At 42.3% G+C, this 18152-nt stretch overlaps 1 protein-coding gene across 2 annotated transcripts; it reads right to left on the reverse strand.

Moving 5' to 3' along the window:
* Window positions 1-6401: 6401 nt before the first annotated feature.
* On the reverse strand, window positions 6402-11109 carry dmrta2 (DMRT-like family A2). 2 transcript variants are annotated; one of them, XM_005920749.3, is made up of 2 exons: window positions 9313-11109; window positions 6402-8948 (listed from the first exon to the last, which is right to left on the reverse strand). In XM_005920749.3, the coding sequence occupies exons 1-2, from the start codon at window positions 9770-9772 to the stop codon at window positions 8059-8061; spliced, it is 1350 nt and encodes a 449-aa protein (XP_005920811.1). In that variant the 5' UTR covers window positions 9773-11109; the 3' UTR covers window positions 6402-8058. The 2 variants fall into 2 exon arrangements, with proteins under 2 accessions (XP_005920811.1, XP_005920812.1); XM_005920750.3 differs by having other exon boundaries at window positions 6402-8945; window positions 9313-11106.
* Between the last annotated feature and the right edge of the window lie 7043 nt (window positions 11110-18152).

Genomic DNA, 18152 nt, shown 5'->3' on the forward strand with positions numbered 1-18152 from the left:
ATTTGTGTTAGCTACTCTTTAGCAACTTATGCATTTTACTTGAATCCTTGAATCTCTCCCTTCCAATTATGTTCCTCCTTCTATTTTCTTACCACATGAATTTCCTCTTCCTCACTTCAGCTCGTGCTGTCAGCAGCCTGTGGTGACTGTGAGGCCTGGTTACCAGTTGTTGCTGGTCCTACTGTTCACACATTTTGCTGCATCTATTATTGGTGTCTTTATTGTTTTCTCTTAGCTTTCCAGCTTCACCTTCTCGCTACTTTGAGAGCTCGCAGCAAAGGTAGAGGAGGGGCCGGTCACATTGAGAGATTTGATTGGACAATCCAGCGTGAGTAATAAAAATGAACCAATGGGCTGCTGTCGGTGCTTGTATGGCTGGTGGGAAGAGGCCCTTCAGGCCGGTCTATCGGCCCAAAAGTGTGTTGACCCACCGGGAAAATCCCCGGTATGTCAGATTACCAGTCTGGCCCTGGTGGTGACCCCCTTCCTAAACTTCCTAGACCTGATTTTAGGATTAGGGTAAGTGGCACATGGGCCTGTCAGGGGGTGGGATCATTGGATTAGAGTAGGAGTAAGAACAACAGGAATGTAACTGAGTACATTTACTAAATTACTTGACTCAAGTATAAGTTTAATGTACTTCTACTTCATTTAAGTATTTCTATGTTAAGCTGCTTTCTTCTTTTACACCATTATATTTTGAATGCAAGTATTCTCTTTGTACACTTTATTTTAAAGCTTTAATTCCTAATTATTTTGCAGATTAACCGCATTATTATTGCTCAAACTACCCAGCAATATATAAGCACTTAAAATCACCAACAGCTGGATGTACACACATCAACAGATTAAAATTATGATCTAGTAGTATATATATAGTACTGTATACAATCTGAAAAGTGCCGTTCTACATAATGGACACGTTTACTTTAGGTGCTTTTGCACTAATAAACTACTTAGTAGGATTGTAACTTTTCCTTAAGTAAAAAGTGTAAATTTACACATATACCCACACACACACAGGCAAGCTTTGTTCTTGTTCCCCCCATAACACCCAATTTAAAATATCCTGGAACTGTCCCTGAGGTGGGGAGGTTGGGTTAAATTACCAGTAACACGAATGTAAGAAATAGTTTTTCTGGATAAAGTTTGTGAAGGTTCTTGTCTGAAAGCTTTGCAGAAACCAACCCAAATGCGGGACACGCAAACTGAGAATAGAGTTTGCAGAAATTTTAATAGAAAGTTGAAGAAGAGGCTGGATGGAAATACGGGTGGAATTTAAAAAGGACCAGATAGTTGTGTGGCAGGTTGGCAGTGGACAGAAAAGTTGCAGTGAAGAGAAGTTGAGTGTGGCATCTGACTGGCAGGCAAGAAAGGAAAAGGTAGTCAAAGAAATTTACTTTTTAAGGAGTAATGTTCTTAAATCGATTAAAGTAATATTCATACGACTATAGTGATCGAAACAACCCAGCAATAACTGAATGGAAGGCCGGGAATGATAATCAGCAGTGTTGATGAGAAGATGAGAAGCAGATGTGCCAGCTCAAGAGCAGAAAGGTGGTGATCTGTGCAGCCACACCCACAGGTGACACAAACAGAGAAATAAGGGGAGGGGGAGGAAAACACAGGAATCCTACCATAAGCTGTGATAGCTTGAAAAGAAACAAACTGCATTTCCTGCAGACTTTTATACACGTACAACATGCGAGCAGAAATCACGAAGCACACAAACACACAGACACACTGTTACATTCCAGCACTCCTTATCTGCCCCAGCAGTGTTGACTGACACTCTCCACTTGAGGAGATTAAGTGTGCTCAAGCTGTGCCGACACAGCTTGACGTCCATTTAGTCTTAAAACTCATATGAAGCGTCTCAGTGAGCTCCCTGCCAGCGACGTGCACACATCATCCAGCACGCTCCTCAATTTCCTCATACACACCGACTACTTTATTATCACTGCTGTCATTGGAGGAAACAGTTTAAAGGGTCATCTGTGAGCTAAGTTGAATTTGGGACCAGTGGGACTGTGAAACTGGGGGGAAAAAACCCTGATGTAGATTTTTAGAAAATGAGAATTCTTTTATGTGCTCTTAAGAACACTTTTAGATATGTGCGTTTCAACCAGCGTCAGTTTTCTGAGGCTTAATTGCCACATAGAGAGACGAAGCCGGCAGCGTTTGTAGTTAAAACAGCAGCAGATTTAGCCAACACACTAATAATACACACAAGCCAGCTGGGTATTTGCAGTGTACAGATAACTTTCAAACAGCAGCTGATGGTCTCTCTAAAAGCCTGTTAACCTTATTGTAATATAATTTCTTCTTCTTTTTCTTTTAAACCATTTTACAGTCTGAAGGGATAATTATAGAAAGTTCTGATATTAACAGGAGGCGCTTTAATGGAGCAAACTTATTATCCTGCTGGACATGGTCAGCAAGCTGATATGCTCCGTTGATACTAAGACATCTAATGTTTTCCAATCTTCTGTAGCCCCAATTTCCTGTTATTAGCTAACAGGAGCGCCACTGATGTGTTCTTGTGCTGCTGTAACCCATCTGCTTCAAGGTTCGACAAGCGTTTAGCGATCCTCTTCTGCTTTGCTTGGTTGTTGGAGTGTCTGTCGCCTTCCCATCAGTTCAGAGCAGTGTAGCCATTCTCCTCTGACCTCTGGCAGCAACAAGGCATTTTCATCCAATGAACTGTTGATTACTGGATACTAGCTCTTTTTCAGACCTTTCAGAGACGGCTGTGCAGGAAAGTCCCAGTAGATCAGCCTTTTCTGAAGCACTCAGACCAGCTTGCCTGGGACCAACAACCACGCCACATTCATGGATCTTTCTTCCCCATTACGATGCTTGGTTTGAACTTCAGCAGGTCATCTTGACCATTTACGTATGCCTAAATGCACTAAGTTGTTCCCACTGAGTTGGCTGATCACTCCTTTGTTTCAACAAGCAAGCACCTAAAAAAAGTTGGCAGTGAGTGTATACACAGTAAAGTTGTAGCATTTTGCAGCTGCAAAATCTAACTCTGAATATGTACACGGTGCGACGCATCCCTTTGACCTGACTGATCCCATGTGCCTTTTAGTGTTTCATGAATAGGTCACTTCCCCTATGTATCTTCAAAGAAGATTTACCAGCTGCAATGCAATGAATAATGCACATGCACAACCGCAAGCTAGTGGTTTGGTTATCAAGCAGCTGATATGAACCAAGGGCATTAATCTCCAGGTTTTTGCTCAAAATCCACATTTTCAGTCTCGGCTGTGGAAAGTAAGTAAGTAGTCCACTTGATTTATGCTGATTGCAGATGCTCTTCTCATTTAAAGAATTGCTAACTTCTGTCTGAAACCACCAAGTGAAATGATAACAACAGCACTCTGCAGATAGCCAGTAAAACTGGAGCGCTGCATCAGGCAGTGAACCTCACACATTAGATTTGTGCCACCAGCTTTCGCTGCCTGAAAATTTGGTCATATGTGTTGTTTACCCACACTTGAGGCACCTAATATTGAAGGCGTGGAACTAGCCCCCACAGCCAGCGTACCACTAAAGCATCACTTTATCTTACTGCCAATAGGTGGGCCTGTGGTTCACTTTCCCCAAATGACTTGTCACTTTTTGATGTAAGGAAGCTTTATTAAGAAAGAGTCAAAGGGGGCAAAATGTAACGGCAGAGAGAAGAGTCTGTGTGGGAGGGGCGATTGGTGTTAGGTTGTTGATTGGCGCTCCCTGGGGCGCAGTGATGAAGGAAACCTCTGAAGGAGAAATGGGGAAAAAGGTTTCTTGAATCAATATCATCTAAGAGAGGTTTGCATACAAAGTGGGGCCCAAGATGGCAGAGATCCTAATAAAAGCTAATGCAGTCTTTTAAAAAGAAAAACTAAGTTAAGACTGAATGCCGAACATTCCACAATTAGTTTGCACAAAATCAAAGCTTTTACTTATTTTATCAGTGGCAGCTTGTGACTCAGCATTATTAGTGAACAGGCAAAAGACGTAAAACGCATCCTGGAGCCCAATTTTATTTCTTATTTAGTTTATTTATTTCCCCATTTTGCTGCGGGTTTACTGAGCTGTAGGAGTCGAGCCACTAAATTCAGAACTGAATGTGCGCAATTGTTTTTGTCTTTGTGTTGGTTTGTTTTCCTGTTATCTATTTGTTATTCTGACAGTAAACCAAACTGTGTCTCAGAAAATGAAAATGGGTTTTATGTATGGAGTAATAACCTAAATGGATTTCCCTCTCTCCCTCTCTCTGTCTGTCTCTTTCTCTGCACCGCTCCGGGAGCCTGTGGCTATTTATCTGCCTGTGTCTAATTATTCATTAGTGAACACAGAACAAAGCACAGAAAATATAGTTGTGCGCTCAGTGTAGCAAACCAGCTTTCTCTACAAACTGATGCTCCCGCTTTCTGTTTTTCATCCATCTCCAACTTCTTGGTGTCCATTTGAGCTGAATTTTCACACGCTGTGGCCGTGCATCTAAAAACTGCAGCAAATCTCCATGTTGCAGATGAAGAACAGATGCAGGGCTCTGTAATAAAATCAACCATGAACTATCACTCAGTATGACCATCCTACTACTGTTTTCTCTGTGAATAATATTTGTACCACTTTGGCACTTTTTATAACTCACAAAATAAGCTACAAAAAGTCATATATTCAGATTTTGCAGAATTAAAATGTTTTTACTCAATGCATTGCACAAATGGGCAGCAGAGGACGCTGTAGCGTTCCAAGAAAGAGAAGAAAATCAAAGCCACTACATAACTTGTGTTACATATGAACATACACGTGCGCAAATACACGTGTCAGGATTTGTTTAAGTCAGAAAAGAAGAAAAAAAAGCATGAAAAGAGCACTGGAAAATAAAATCATCTCTTTAATATTCTAGATCAGGGGTAGGTAACTCCAGGTGTCGAGGGCTGTTGTCCTGCAGGTTTTAGATCTCACCCCGGGTCAACACACCTGAATCAAATGATTAGTTCATTACCAGGCCTCTGGAGAACCTCAACACGTGTTGGATTAAGGACACATCTAAAACCTGCAGGACACCGGCCCTAGAGGCCTGGAGTTCCCCTGCCCCCGCTTTAATGGGATGTTGCTTCAAAATCTAGAACAGGGTAGGCAACTCCAGGCCTCTAGGGCCGGTGTCCTGCAGATTTTAGATGTGTCCTTAATCCAACACAGCTGATTCAAATGGCTAAATGACCTCTCCAACATGTGTTGAAGTTCTCCAGAGGCCTGGTAATGAACTAATCATTTGATTCAGGTGTGTTGACCCAGGGTAATATCTAAAACCTGCAGGACACCGGCCCTTGAGGCCTGGAGTTCCCCACCCCTGCATTAAAGCATGCAGGTGTAGGGCTGCGAAATAGTGGACTTTATAGACTGCCTGTCAGGAGCAGTCTGTAATAGCAGCACTGCAGAAGCTATTTGTTAGACAATCCTGTCATCTAGTGGTGCTGTCTGTGTTATACACACCAGCTTTGATGTGAAATGATTTAAGTGCTCATCCACCATTCAAAAGCCTTGACAGCACGACGGCCTGTTTGATGGTGAGGTTTCATTGATCTGTTTGAAACTATTACAACTCTATTTGATGTCTTCAGACTCTTGGAATAAAAACAAGCTTTTACTTGTTTTTATCTTTGGGAATTTCTTCCACATTTGCTTCCCTGCTGTCTGAAATGACTTTTACTGGTCCTGTTGTCTCAGGTGATTACACCCAAAACATCACATCACTCACACGATGTGTAAAACATGACAGAAGCGCCCGATTTGAAGCCTCTCCAACATGTCACAAAAATAATGTTAATACGGGTTGAGAACAACTTCCAGTTTAGCATTTTTACTGTTCCCAGAACCAGTCCTTACCTTCCCTCTCACCTGCAGCACTGTCAGGCACACGATGGGATCTTACCAGTGCTCAGCCAATGAGCATCACGCATTTCACCGGCTCTGGTCTGCAACAAAAGTTGGGGGGGACGGGGCTTGCTACTAACACATGGTGACCGGTAGATGGCGCCATTGCTCTTTGAAAATTCTTCTTTTCTGTGGCGGCAGTGAAATCCCTGAATGAGTGAAGTAATTGTCCATTGAGGCGCGATCCATTCCAACCACAGACAAACGAAGGCCCGCCGCTCTGCATGATAACGTTATTTTAACAGCTGGGGGAAGGATTTAGAATTGATACGTGCACTGCTAAAAAAATAATAAATAAAATAAAAATGGTTATTATTATTATTATTATTATTATTATTATAACCATGAATGAGAGGCTCATCATGAGAGGATTTGAATATTAAATTATGCAAAGCCATGCTGTTTCAAAAAAAAAATAATAATAATAATAATAATATAAGAGTAAAGAAAGCATTATACTTGTTCGATAAACGTTTAATTTGTTTCACCTTCTTCTCCAGTTACAGTCATAAACTTTACACTTTTTTCTTCTTGTGTGCGATTTCACGGCAGTTGTGACGTTACGCAGTCATGCAACTGTTTCACCTACAGAGTTAATCTGCATAGTCACCTTAACAAATGTAGTTTGGAAAATGTAACTGTCACTATTTTATACAACACGCTGATTTAATGAAGGGAACGTTACTGTAAACCAACTATAGGAACCTTCGGGTGTCCACCAGCTGAATCTGACCTGCTGGCGCGTTACAGAAGCATATAATCTCATACCATTAAAAAAAAACTTTTTGTTCTCCTGTACAGCTACTTATTGATCAAAGCTTCGCTCTACATGTACTTGAAACTATGCTGGTGGCTGTAGTAATATCGGGCAAACTATATAAGAGCGAGAAGAAAAAACATCTGTGTCTGACCCTGAGTGAACCAGAAGAGTCAAAACCCCAAAGGAGTTAGTTTATTAAATGTTTTATTATAGCGGGAATATTGGCTATTTGTGTCAAGTCAGATGTGTGCGTGTTGTGAGCCAGATTGGCCCTGACTGGATTATAAATATAAAATATTCTGTCTGCTTTGTAAGATTCTGTAGAAAATGTCCTTTTTTTCTTGTTAAAAAAAGAAGAAGTAGAATGTACTGTTATATTTGTCATTTTTAACCCTGCTATCTATCCAGATGAAATGCCTTGGATTTGCTGTAAATTGATAGCATTCTGTGTCCTTTCCATATCAGAATATCTGGGGTGACCTTTGCAGAATAAATAGATTTTACGCAGGAAAGGTTTATCCGTGAAAGCATCATTAATAAGTGTGATGTTCCACTTGTTTAAAATAACATTTATTTTTTTCCAGCGTTTTGATACATTGTGACAGCACAGCGTGTAACATCTGAGGAGGAACTAACTGAATCCAACACTTTGTCACAAAATATTTGCGCTGACTAATGGATAAATGAAAAGTCAAATATAGGCATAGTGATTTCATATTACCAAATGCAATATATAATACAGGCAGTTGGACATAAACTAAAAACAAAATGAAATACAAAGGTGAGATAACTGAAATAATACATAAGAAAAAGAAACATGAATGGCATTTACACGTTATAGATCAACTTTTACAGCAGGAAACGGGGTTAACAAGTAAACTACGTGTTTTAATAACTTATTTTACTCGTGCGTGTGCGCGCGCGCGTGTGTATGTGGTAAAATTTGATAGGCTCTAAAAAGTCAGAACTCTTTGATAAATAATTTCTTCGTACTTCGTACTTTTGCTTTTGTGTGTCAGTTTAGTTTTTACTCTTCCAGCCTGATCGGGATTCATTTCATTCTGCAGTCTATAAATACATTCGGTTTTACGTCATTTTACTGATGGCGTAGTAAAGTTCAAACATAGGGGTTGCCATTCAAACTTTTGTGGTCTAACATATAAAATTATTTTGGAGAGTTACACATAAGTGGTCTAGTTTCTTTTCTTTTTTTTTCTTTTTTTTTAAATCCCTCTCAGATCATTTGACTACAAGCCAGATAATCCTATTATGTACAGCAGCCCGTAGCCAGAACACATCACACATTTTCAACACTTGTGGCTACAAATACAATGGAATGTGTCTCTATGATCAGTCCACCGGCTTCACTGTTTCTCCGGCGTGTTGTTGACCAAAGGCCCATACAGGCCGCTGGCATAGCCTTGCTCCTTGTGCAGCATTGTCCTGTCTCTTATCAGGTCGCTAAATGCATAGTCCATTGGAGGTCTGAAGCCCAAAGTGGGCATGAGCCCGGTGGTGGAGTAAGGTGTCATGAAAGCCAGTCCCCGGCTGTGCGCAGAGTAGGCCAGCCGCAGCGGGTTCAGTCCCAAGTGTGTGCCCAGCGGGTAGGTGCTAGGGTCTGCGCCAAAGTGCGGTGCGTTTGGCTGCAGAGGAGAAAACGCAGAGCGGTTGCTCAGCGTCATAGCCCCGGGGAGCATGGGCCTCGTCGGGGCTGTTGTGGTTGCGGATGCCGCCGGAGGCTGCTGCGCATTTTGGAGCATCCTCTCTGCCGTCCACGTCTCGTCTGGCCCGGCCTTGTTGGGGCCCTGAGCGCCGCTGTTGTTGAGGATCTGCTCGATGGCCTGCACCACATCTTTGCCACAGCCCTGCAGGACGAGCTCCAGGACGCTTCGCTTGTGGCTGGGAAATACTCGGGTGAGGATGTCGATGGCGTTCATGTGCCGAGAGGCCGCAGAGGAAGGGGAAGGCTCCTGCTCATCTTTGTCGGTCTCGGAACCCGAATCCGAGCCGATGGAGCTGACGGACCCTGGAGTTTCTTCTCCGTCTTTCAAAGGCTTGGATACCGGTGAGCTGATGAAAGACTCGCTATCCCCGTTCTCCGAACCAGAGCCTCCGTGCCGGCCGTCCGGGGACGAGATGCCGGGGGCTGAGTCACCTTCGGTGGAAGCCGGTTTCCCCGCAGATGGTTGAGGTGTGGCGGACCCGGAGAGCTGGTTCTTAGGAAACAGCTCATATTTCTGGATGCTTGAATCTGCTGACAGAACCAGAGTGTGTAAGATTGAATGAAAGCATAAAACAGAAGGCCATCAAAAGCGTATCAGCACAGAGTCATATTCAGTACAACAATCACATCAATAAAGAGGCAGTAGAGCGACAGACATACCAGTATTCAAACAGCAGATTTAACACGTGAGCTCAAATATCAGAATTTAATCTGTAAAGGTTAAACAAACATCATCAGCATTTATGCTGTGACGGCTGATTAGGCTCAGTGTTTAGGGTTAAATGATTCTGCGTTTAACAGAGTCGCAGTTTGATGACAGATTTTAGTTTAACACACTGATTTGCTACCTTCTCACGCGCTTCTTAAACATTACAGCGAAGCTTGATCCGCTCACCTGAGTTGCTTTCGCTGCTGACGGAACCAAACACTTCGTAGTTCGGCCGGGGTGGGATGATGCCGTTGGCGGCGGCGATAGCGAGTCCCTCCGCCGTGCCATAGAGCAGCTGCAGCTCCCGGGCTTCGTTCTCCTCCTGCGCCTGCTGCCGCCGGAGCGCCACCTGAGCCGCCATCACCCGCTGCCTCTCTGCGATCAAGGTGCACTTGGCGCACATGCAGTCCTTCCAGCGGCAGTAGCGCTTGTGGCCCTTCAGCGCGGACACCACGCCGTGGTTCCTGCAGCGGGCGCACTTCGGAGTGCGCGGGTACTTGTCTGCGGCCCGCAGGAGGATCGGGGGCCCTCGCAGCAGGTTACCGGCCATGGACACCGGAATGGAGGCTGCCGCGGCCGCTGCCGCCGCTCCGGGGTGGACTTGTGAGGCGGAGGAGGCTGTGGGGAGCTCCGGTCTCAGATCCATGCCCGCGTTCCTCACCAGCAAAACTAACGTTTTAACGAGAAATCGGCGACGTTTGAACGATCTGCTTTAGTTAAACCGACGTTGGACTGATCACATCTGTCCGGCGGTTCTTAGCACCTCCGGGCAACAGGTGAAGCCACCGATTTCTGCTGTCAGACAGAAACAGGAGGGGAAAAAATAACAATTTATGATCGAAAGTCTGGTGGAAACTGTCCAAGTGTTCTCTGCCGAAGAAGCAAAAATCTGACTTTAAAGTCAACTTTAAATCCGACAAGAGTCTGAGCAGAGAGGAGCGATCATTCCTCCCCGACAGAAAGTTCAAACTGTCCAGGAGGAGCTGAGGTTGTTACTCGCCGCAGCCTGAGACACTAACTTCCTCCAGAGATTGTCAGTGGATACAGATCCCTCTCTCCTCTCTCTATTGTTGCTCCTACGTTTTCATTAGACAAATTTGACAACAATGTGGCGTCTGTCATTGGCCAAAGGGGGAAGGAGCAATCTGATTGGCTTGCCTCTTTTTTCAACTGTGTCCACCTGAGTTCTTTTTTCCAAATATCAAGTGTTAAGAATCTGAAGGGAGTTCCCGGAAAGCTCAAATCGATGCAGTGTATTACCCCCAAAACAGAATTTCATAGATTTAAAACAATAGCCCGTGTTTTTTTCCATTTATTGTGGTAAACCAGACTTCCGGTGCGATGTCAAACAGGACAATTAGAAATGTAATGAAAAAAAAAAAAAAAACTTAAAATGAAGGAAATTTTCAAACGTTCCAGGAAGTTTCTGTATATATCTCGATTTTAAAAACTAGTTTAACTTGGCGACATGATTGTTAGGATATGAAATCGCTATTCCTGCATCTACATCCAATCGCAGAATATTTTTAAGATTTAAAATACTCAAAATAAAAGATGATGCGTGACTGTAATCTCATCCGTAAAGGTAAGTATCATTTATTTCATTGGTTCAAAAAGAGGCAAGATTTTTCTCTGTCAACGCACAATATATATTTTTTCGTAATATATTTGCTACGGAAAGTGGAAGAAGCTGTCGATGCTGCTAAATGTCGCGGGAAAACCAGAGCGTTCACATTAATGTCAACGCCAAGCTTTAAATATTTGTTTCGCACACGATCCGTTTAAAAGTTTAAAAGTAAAGAAAATGTGCCACTTTTTGTTTCATCCATATACTGCGGACTGCATGAATATGTTGTTCTCTGCTTGGTGATTTAAACACGCGAGTTAGACCAGTTTTCATCCGAATTTCGTTTTTTGTCTTTTTTTCCTCCACATTTGAAGCTTGAAACGGTAACATAAATTATTAATGACGACTTTGGTTCTATATTAGGTGTTTCTCTTTTAGTTATTGAAATAATAATAATAATAATAATAATAATAATAATAATAATTTTTAAATAGTGTTTTCTTTTTTTAGGTTCCACAATTTCGTTTGCTCTGATTTTGTTCACCTCATATATAAAAAAAAAAATTCGTTTATTTCAGCATTTTTTTTTAAAAAAAATTGCATTTAAAAAAAGTAGTTGTTTATTTATTGCAAAAGCATTTTGATTAGATAATAAAAAGTAAGTAATCGCTGGGTAAAAATTTTAACATTAGTTTATCATTCATAGCTCGGCGAGTTTTAAAAATAAAATACTACCTGAACGGATATAATAATAATAATAATAATAATAATAATAATAATAATAATAATAATAATAATAACACTAGTATTGATAACGCTTAAAGACAGAAGAGCGGCTTTCCGTTTTAATTCTTTGCTCTGCTCCTTCTATGAACCGGGGAAAAAGAATATAAAATAAAAACTGGATTAACAAATTGCTTCCGCCCTCCTCTGTTGCCCTCCATAAAATAAGCGCTCTCCTTTGGGTTCTGCTTTGTCCTCCAGTCACCCTCCATTACCTGAAAAGCGATAACGCTCTAATGCTTCCTGAGATTTAAGAAGTCCGCCGCGCACAGAGCTACAAAAAGGGCATCGCGCGCAAGCCACCTGCTCCCTCACCTGTTCACTGATGATTCGTGCAGCTACTGGAACTCGGATTTTTTGAAAGTTATAGCTCTGATGGTTTAGTTCTGCTTTTTTTCCCCCCTTTTCTTTCATCAACAATTGCTTGCACCTTAGAGGCCGACAACAGTCTTTGTGATCCACAACAACATCTTTAGCTGGAAGAAATGGTTGCTCGGTGTGCAGCAGCGAGTGTGTGCAGCCCTTCCTCTCTCTCCCCTCCCAGGCTCATTGTTTACTTTCTGAATCACTGTAAGCAAATGCCATCTGTTTCCCTCGCCGCTGTCATCTGCACCTTAATTACCTAGCCAACAGGCTAATAGAGACGATATTAAAACTACATCTTTTTGACATTCAAAGTAATTATCTGCATGGGCGACGATCTTACTCGGATAAAAATTGCCCGTCCTGCACGCAAGTGAAAGTTGCACACAGCAGAAAGGGCCTGATGCTCACAGGAGAGATTATGGGCCTACAGCCTCACCTCAGGATGGCTGATTTAAAACTGCGCATTCAGAGTACAGCCAGGGAAACAGGAAGGTTTCCACACCAGCTTCTCTTATTACGCGCAATTTTCACTCTTAATAACAGTAGAAATAAAGTGACAATTACTTGGACTTGACACGTGTTTGCTGAGCTATATTTATCCAGGAGGAGCTCATAAGGCTTCTCTGCTGTTTTAATATCGTCGCAAGACTTTTAATTACGTCATTGCCGCCTCTGGTTGAAGTTACCGCTCATTTCTCGTCCACGTCAAGTTTGGTTTAAGTTCATTTGTGGAAAAATATGTATTATGATTAGGGGATTAGCTTCACCGGTATTCCCCCTGGTCCAATTAAAAATGCCCCCCCGCGCAATTAAAAGTGACTGTGGGCACTTTCGAAAAAAAAAAAAATCCGACATTCTTTTAACCACTTCATTAGGCCTGTGCATCAAAAACTATGCGATGCTTTCATTTCTTTCAGGAAGGCTACAGACGAATGGGTTTTTAACACCCTTTTAAGATCACAACAAAGGCCATGCTTGACCCAACATATGTAGCAGCATGTTTCCGCTGCCCCCGCACCCCGGTGCGGCTTTCTAGCGGCCTCTCCCACTGCCGCTGCCCCGCCTGCAGCCCGGCTGGGCCCGGATCCCCTCCCGCGCTCTCCCGCTGCAGCAGCCGGCTCTGTCACACAGAGGCAGAGGTTAGAGTAGCAGTTAGACAAGGGCCCGCGGAGAAAGGAAACGCACTGGTTTTTTTTTCTTCTTTCAGCTGAAGTATTTACACGCTTGACGGGCACACCGAGGAATACTCCGGGTTTATAGACAAGAGGTTGTTAACCTGCCACTTCACACCAGTTCTGCTGAGCTGGGGAAATGGATCGGTCTAAATGCATTCCCTTAAAGGCAAAGTCAGGAGAGCAGTGAAGATTAGAGAGCCACAGAACACAATGCTGTGGGAGTTTAAAACTGCCGTGCGCTCATATACGCACACACGCACACCAGGCAAATTCATTATATTAAGCATGAACAGCCTCGATAATGATTATTTCAAGGCCAAATATTTGAACAAATGCACTTTATTTGGCTCTGTGTGTGTGATATCTATAGTTTTCTACATAAGAAGGAAATGCCTTTACAAGATAACTAAAATTTGCCATATCTGTTGTAGTTATGATGTCATAAAAGCGGACTCTGGCTGTATTCATGATTTAGAAAGGCTCTGCGCTCACACAGAGAAGTACCAATGATTCCTTGTAAGCAGCGTTTTATTTAGGTTTTCGGCTGGTGAAAATGTGGGCTTCATTTGCCAAAAACCAACCTGCAGTAAAGCGGTGCTGCAGAATAAATAGCGCAGTGTGAAAAGGAAACAAACAAAGCGACTAAAGTGACACCGGTTACTCGCCAAGCCCTGCAAAAGTCAAACATATAGGCTAAATTTACGCAGGCCTGGCTGAGTGAGGCCAGACGGTGAAGAGGCACTTGAGCTAAAAAGGCAGACAGAGGTCTGTCAAGCATCACTCTTCACCCGCTAGAATAACACTTATTTGTAAATGGGGGATAACCCTGCCATGGCGTATGAATATTTCAAAGATTTGAAGGGTCCCTCTGTGCCAAAACTGTTGGCCAGCACTCAGGCAATCTCTCTCTCTCTCACACACACACACTCTCACAAAATACGTTTTTCTGCCCCCGAGGTAGGTTGGCAGGGATTATCTTTGTTTAATGAATGGGCTACAAGTATTCATCAACACGGCGAGATTATTGCACAGCCTATAGTCGCATATAACTCCAGCGTGTGTGTGTGTGAGTGTGAGCGAGAGAAAAAGAGGACAGAGACAGACCTACACACTGCAGCCAATTAAAACGCACTCTCCCCTGCTCTATCCCTCCACATCTGCCTCCTTTTCTCCACCAACGAATGGCGCAGAAAAGAAGGAAGCTCATGAATAGGCGCTCATTGAGATCACAGATGGAGTATGGCTTTCTTTTTGCTAGAAATTTGAGAAACACCATTGTCCCCAATCAAAACTCAATGTGTTCGCCTACAATGGTGTCGGCTTTGAGCTCCGCCGCTTCAATTGGCCTTGTTTTTGAAACTTGAAGTGTTCAGCACAAAGACTTGGCCCTCCTAGATGTCACCGTCGCTTCGCTTCAGTGTGTGAGAGTGTGTGTGTCTATGTGCGCCCAGAAGAGAGAGAGAGAAAACACAATTAATATGAAGCTGTAATTACTCCCCTTCACGCCACTGCACCCATTCAGGACCCCACTGGTCCATTTATTGCTTTATCCCATGTGGCTGATAATCCGAATACCACAGGTTTTTATAAGGCCTCTGTGGTGTTTTAAGGAGACAGATCTGGAGGTATGAGCGAGGGATGCGGTCCTCAGAAAACTGAGCGACAAGAGCGCACAGCAGCGGCCGAGGGATGGTTGACGCACATTTAATTATTCAATTAATATTTAAAATAAATCTATTAGCGCAATGGTCTGTAGGTATGTGCGGGAATTCAGTGCCATTAACAAAACAGATCTTCACCAATTAATTACGAGATACTTTATTAACCTTTTATATAAAACTGCATCTGTATTCACAAGATTTCTATTTGACATTTTCACATTCAGGCGTAAAAATATGTAACTGTTCTTTTAAAAAAAAATCTAATGAGAAGGATATGTTGGTAAATTTAGTTTTTTTTGGTTTTGGAGGATAACATTTTTTTTGTTAAGAGACGTCCCGTTTTTTGTTTTTCAAGCGAATGTACATTTAAACACGTTTAATTAGACCAGAGAGCGCCCCCTGCTACCGTCAGCTCTGCGGTGGATGCGACTGCTAAGGAAAAGAATATTTAAAATATTTAGGAATAAAACGGCACTAAAGAATAAAAACATAATTTTTGAGATTTTGTAACGATTTCATTCAACATCCGAGCAATAAAATGACGTTACCAACGCTACTGAAAATAAAATAAAAAAAAGGGCTACAATTCTGCATTGCGATAAGGAATCACTCCCTTTGGCACTGAGGAGCAAGAATGCTGCCTGATTGCTGTAAATGTGACATAAATCGAGACATTCTTGCTTTCCTCACAGCGGCAGCATAAGGTTTTACATATAATTTTCCAAGGCCCATCGACACTCTTCATAACAGGCTATAAATTAATTTTCATTATCCTAGATGAAGATTCATTTTTGTCCTATTATGCAAGTAAATGAAATCACTTACTGACCCATGTGGGATTGTTTCGGGGCCTGTACATGCGCATAAAAATGTGACACGTGGGGTGGAAAAAGATTAGTAAAAAAATTCAGGATGGATGAGTGCTGGAGAACAGTCATACAAAATCCTTAAATGATAAATAAAAACTCCTTATAGACAGCATGGGGATTTAACTGCCTGCCAACCCAGAAAACCTTAAATTATTTTAATGAAGGCTCGCTTCTCTTATTTCAAGATATTAACCCAATAAAACTGAATAATCTTTATTGACTTAGAGCTTGTGTCAAACTAACAAGGTGGCATCTGCTGCGGTTTTGCTCACACTAACACCCCGGACCGTGTATTAGAATAAGAAGAAACACAGAGAAGACATATTTAAATCAATGTAAGTATACTCTTCTTCTTTTCTATATCAGATTATCTGGAATTTAACTTGGCATAGAGGGGAAAAAACAGCTCTCTGAATTGAAGCATACAAGCTGAAACCCTGAAGAAGGATCTGTGCCCACACATTCATTTTTGTTTTTGAGAATTTAGAGCACTTTAAAGCCTCATGTTTTTACATTAGATTAGTTACATTAATTTATTTTAAGTTTTTGTTTAATCAAGATAAAAACTACAGTCTTTACATGTCCATTGTGTCATTTCCAAACAGAGCTGCAAACAGAGGGAGACAGCGAGGGAGAGATGACCCTCCTTTTGTGCCCACCCAACAGTTTAAGCTGCATAGATTCTGTTTCTTTGGGCAGGGCCCGCGACTCTGAGAAAGTAAACTCGGAGTGACCTTCCAGGTTAGGCCAGTCTGGGATATGGGCAAAGATCCTGTGATTCAAGGAGCTGCCATGCTCTGAGATCTCATTGGGTCCTACTTCAAAAGGAGGGAGGAGGGATCACTTGTGTCAGGAATTTTGTTCCCTCGCCAGTGGGCTGCATTCTTGACCCCAAAGGAGCTGGTTAAACATCATGGACGCTTTCCTCTTTTGTGGTCAGAGAATCAAGACAGAAACCTGATGTTGCCACCACTGATTTTGTGGCGGCGTAGGACGGCAGCGTAAGCTCATTACCACACAGACACTTTCTTGTCCCGCTGGTGTCAGATTTAAGGGGTGTTGCCTAGACAGACACTGATTAAGACATCCAGCCAAAGTTTGCCTAAAATGTAGCCCCCAAAAACCCAGGGAGCGGTGTTTCAGGGCAACAACATAGAATTATTTAGATTACTGATTATTTTAACAAAAACAATTGTTGCCTGTAATGCTTTAAAAAAGAGAAAGAACAACTTCAACATGGTCTGAGACCTAAAGATGTTCAATTTTCTGTCACGTGATAAAGATCAGATTGGAGAAGCTGAACCAAAGGAACGTCTGACATTTCAAGAGACCCTAAATATATAAAAATGAAAATATTTAAAAGTTTTATATTTTGTGCAGTAGCTACAAATTTCTGTACATTGAGGCTGGTCAAATGTGACCTGTGTCTACTGAGCTGGCTCTCCCAGCGTTGGTCGAATAAAGGAAAATTGTGGTTTTAGGGAATCTTAAAACGGTGAAACTGCACCTGTCATGTCTGTCACCACTGTCCCATAAAAAAAAAAAATGCAGAGTTAAAGTGAAACCTTGACAATGTCACGAGAACTGTTTGTGTTCCCACAGAGAAAAGCACCTGCTGGTCTTTGAAGGATCAAATCAACAAAAGGTAAAATAGGAAGGAACAGAGGTCCTACAGAGGTCAGAGGATGCTTTACGAGATGGTGCTGTGATACAGACATTAGATCTGAAATACAGCAGCATAATAGTGGAGTCATTACCACTGTCAACTTGCAAAAAGAAGGTTCTTGGTTTAAATCCCAGCTGGGGCCTTTCTGTGTGGAGTTTGCTTCCAAGTACCTGCAGGTTTTCTCCAGGTACTCCAGCTTCCTCTTACATGCACATCAGGTTAATTGGCGATTCTAAATTGGCTGTGGATGTGAGGTCGATGAAGTGCTTGAAGTGCACAGAACCAAGGGCTGTTTTAAAAATACGTGTGAGCAGCGAGACTAAATAAGTGATGCATAAATGTGAGTACATTAGATTCCCATCTGTTGGTGCTCGTGCTTTGAAAATTACGCAACAAAAATTCATTAGACTGCATTTAATCTGAGCAAACTCAGATCAGGGTCATGAGATTATAAAAGCACCTGAGCTGGTATATCATCGAGTGCAGGAACACATGCAAAGTTTCTCATCACTGCTTTGAACTCACAGTTTGCAGTTGGAAGGTTTTGTGCTCTTAGTGTTAACCATTATTGAAATGAATGGCTGTAGTACTGAAACGTGGTTATATAATAAATCCCAACAGTTTCAGAATATTCTTACCATTTTCACTTACACTCCGCCAGCTCTCAAAAACATTAATTAACGATTATTCGCCCTTTTATTAATGTTAGATGGGAAGTTTCTTCTTCTTTTGGCTGCTTCCTTTAGAGGTCGCCACAGCAGGACATCTGCCTCCATCTTCCTCCTCTGTCACGCCAACTCTCTGCATTGGGAGTTGAAATGTTTTTGTGGTGTTCATCTTTTCTTCCCGCCTGGCAGTATATCCACTACATCTGCACATGTCCACACACTTCAGTCTCGTCTCTCTAACTTTGTCTCCAAAGGACTCAAACTGAGCTCT

This window comes from Haplochromis burtoni, unplaced genomic scaffold (assembly GCF_018398535.1).
Source record: "Haplochromis burtoni strain Fernald_Lab_line unplaced genomic scaffold, NCSU_Asbu1 Contig_42, whole genome shotgun sequence".
Taxonomy (NCBI): domain Eukaryota; kingdom Metazoa; phylum Chordata; class Actinopteri; order Cichliformes; family Cichlidae; genus Haplochromis; species Haplochromis burtoni.

What these genes read in the sequence shown, in the direction of transcription:
- dmrta2 (XM_005920749.3), bottom strand. Translation starts at nt 9,772, where the DNA reads ATGGATCTGAGACCGGAGCTCCCCACAGCCTCCTCCGCCTCACAAGTC. An exon ending in CAGCAGCGAAAGCAACTCAG is followed by an intron (nt 8,949 to 9,312) that starts GTGAGCGGATCA and finishes TGGTTCTGTCAG; the next exon opens with CAGATTCAAGCATCCAGAAA.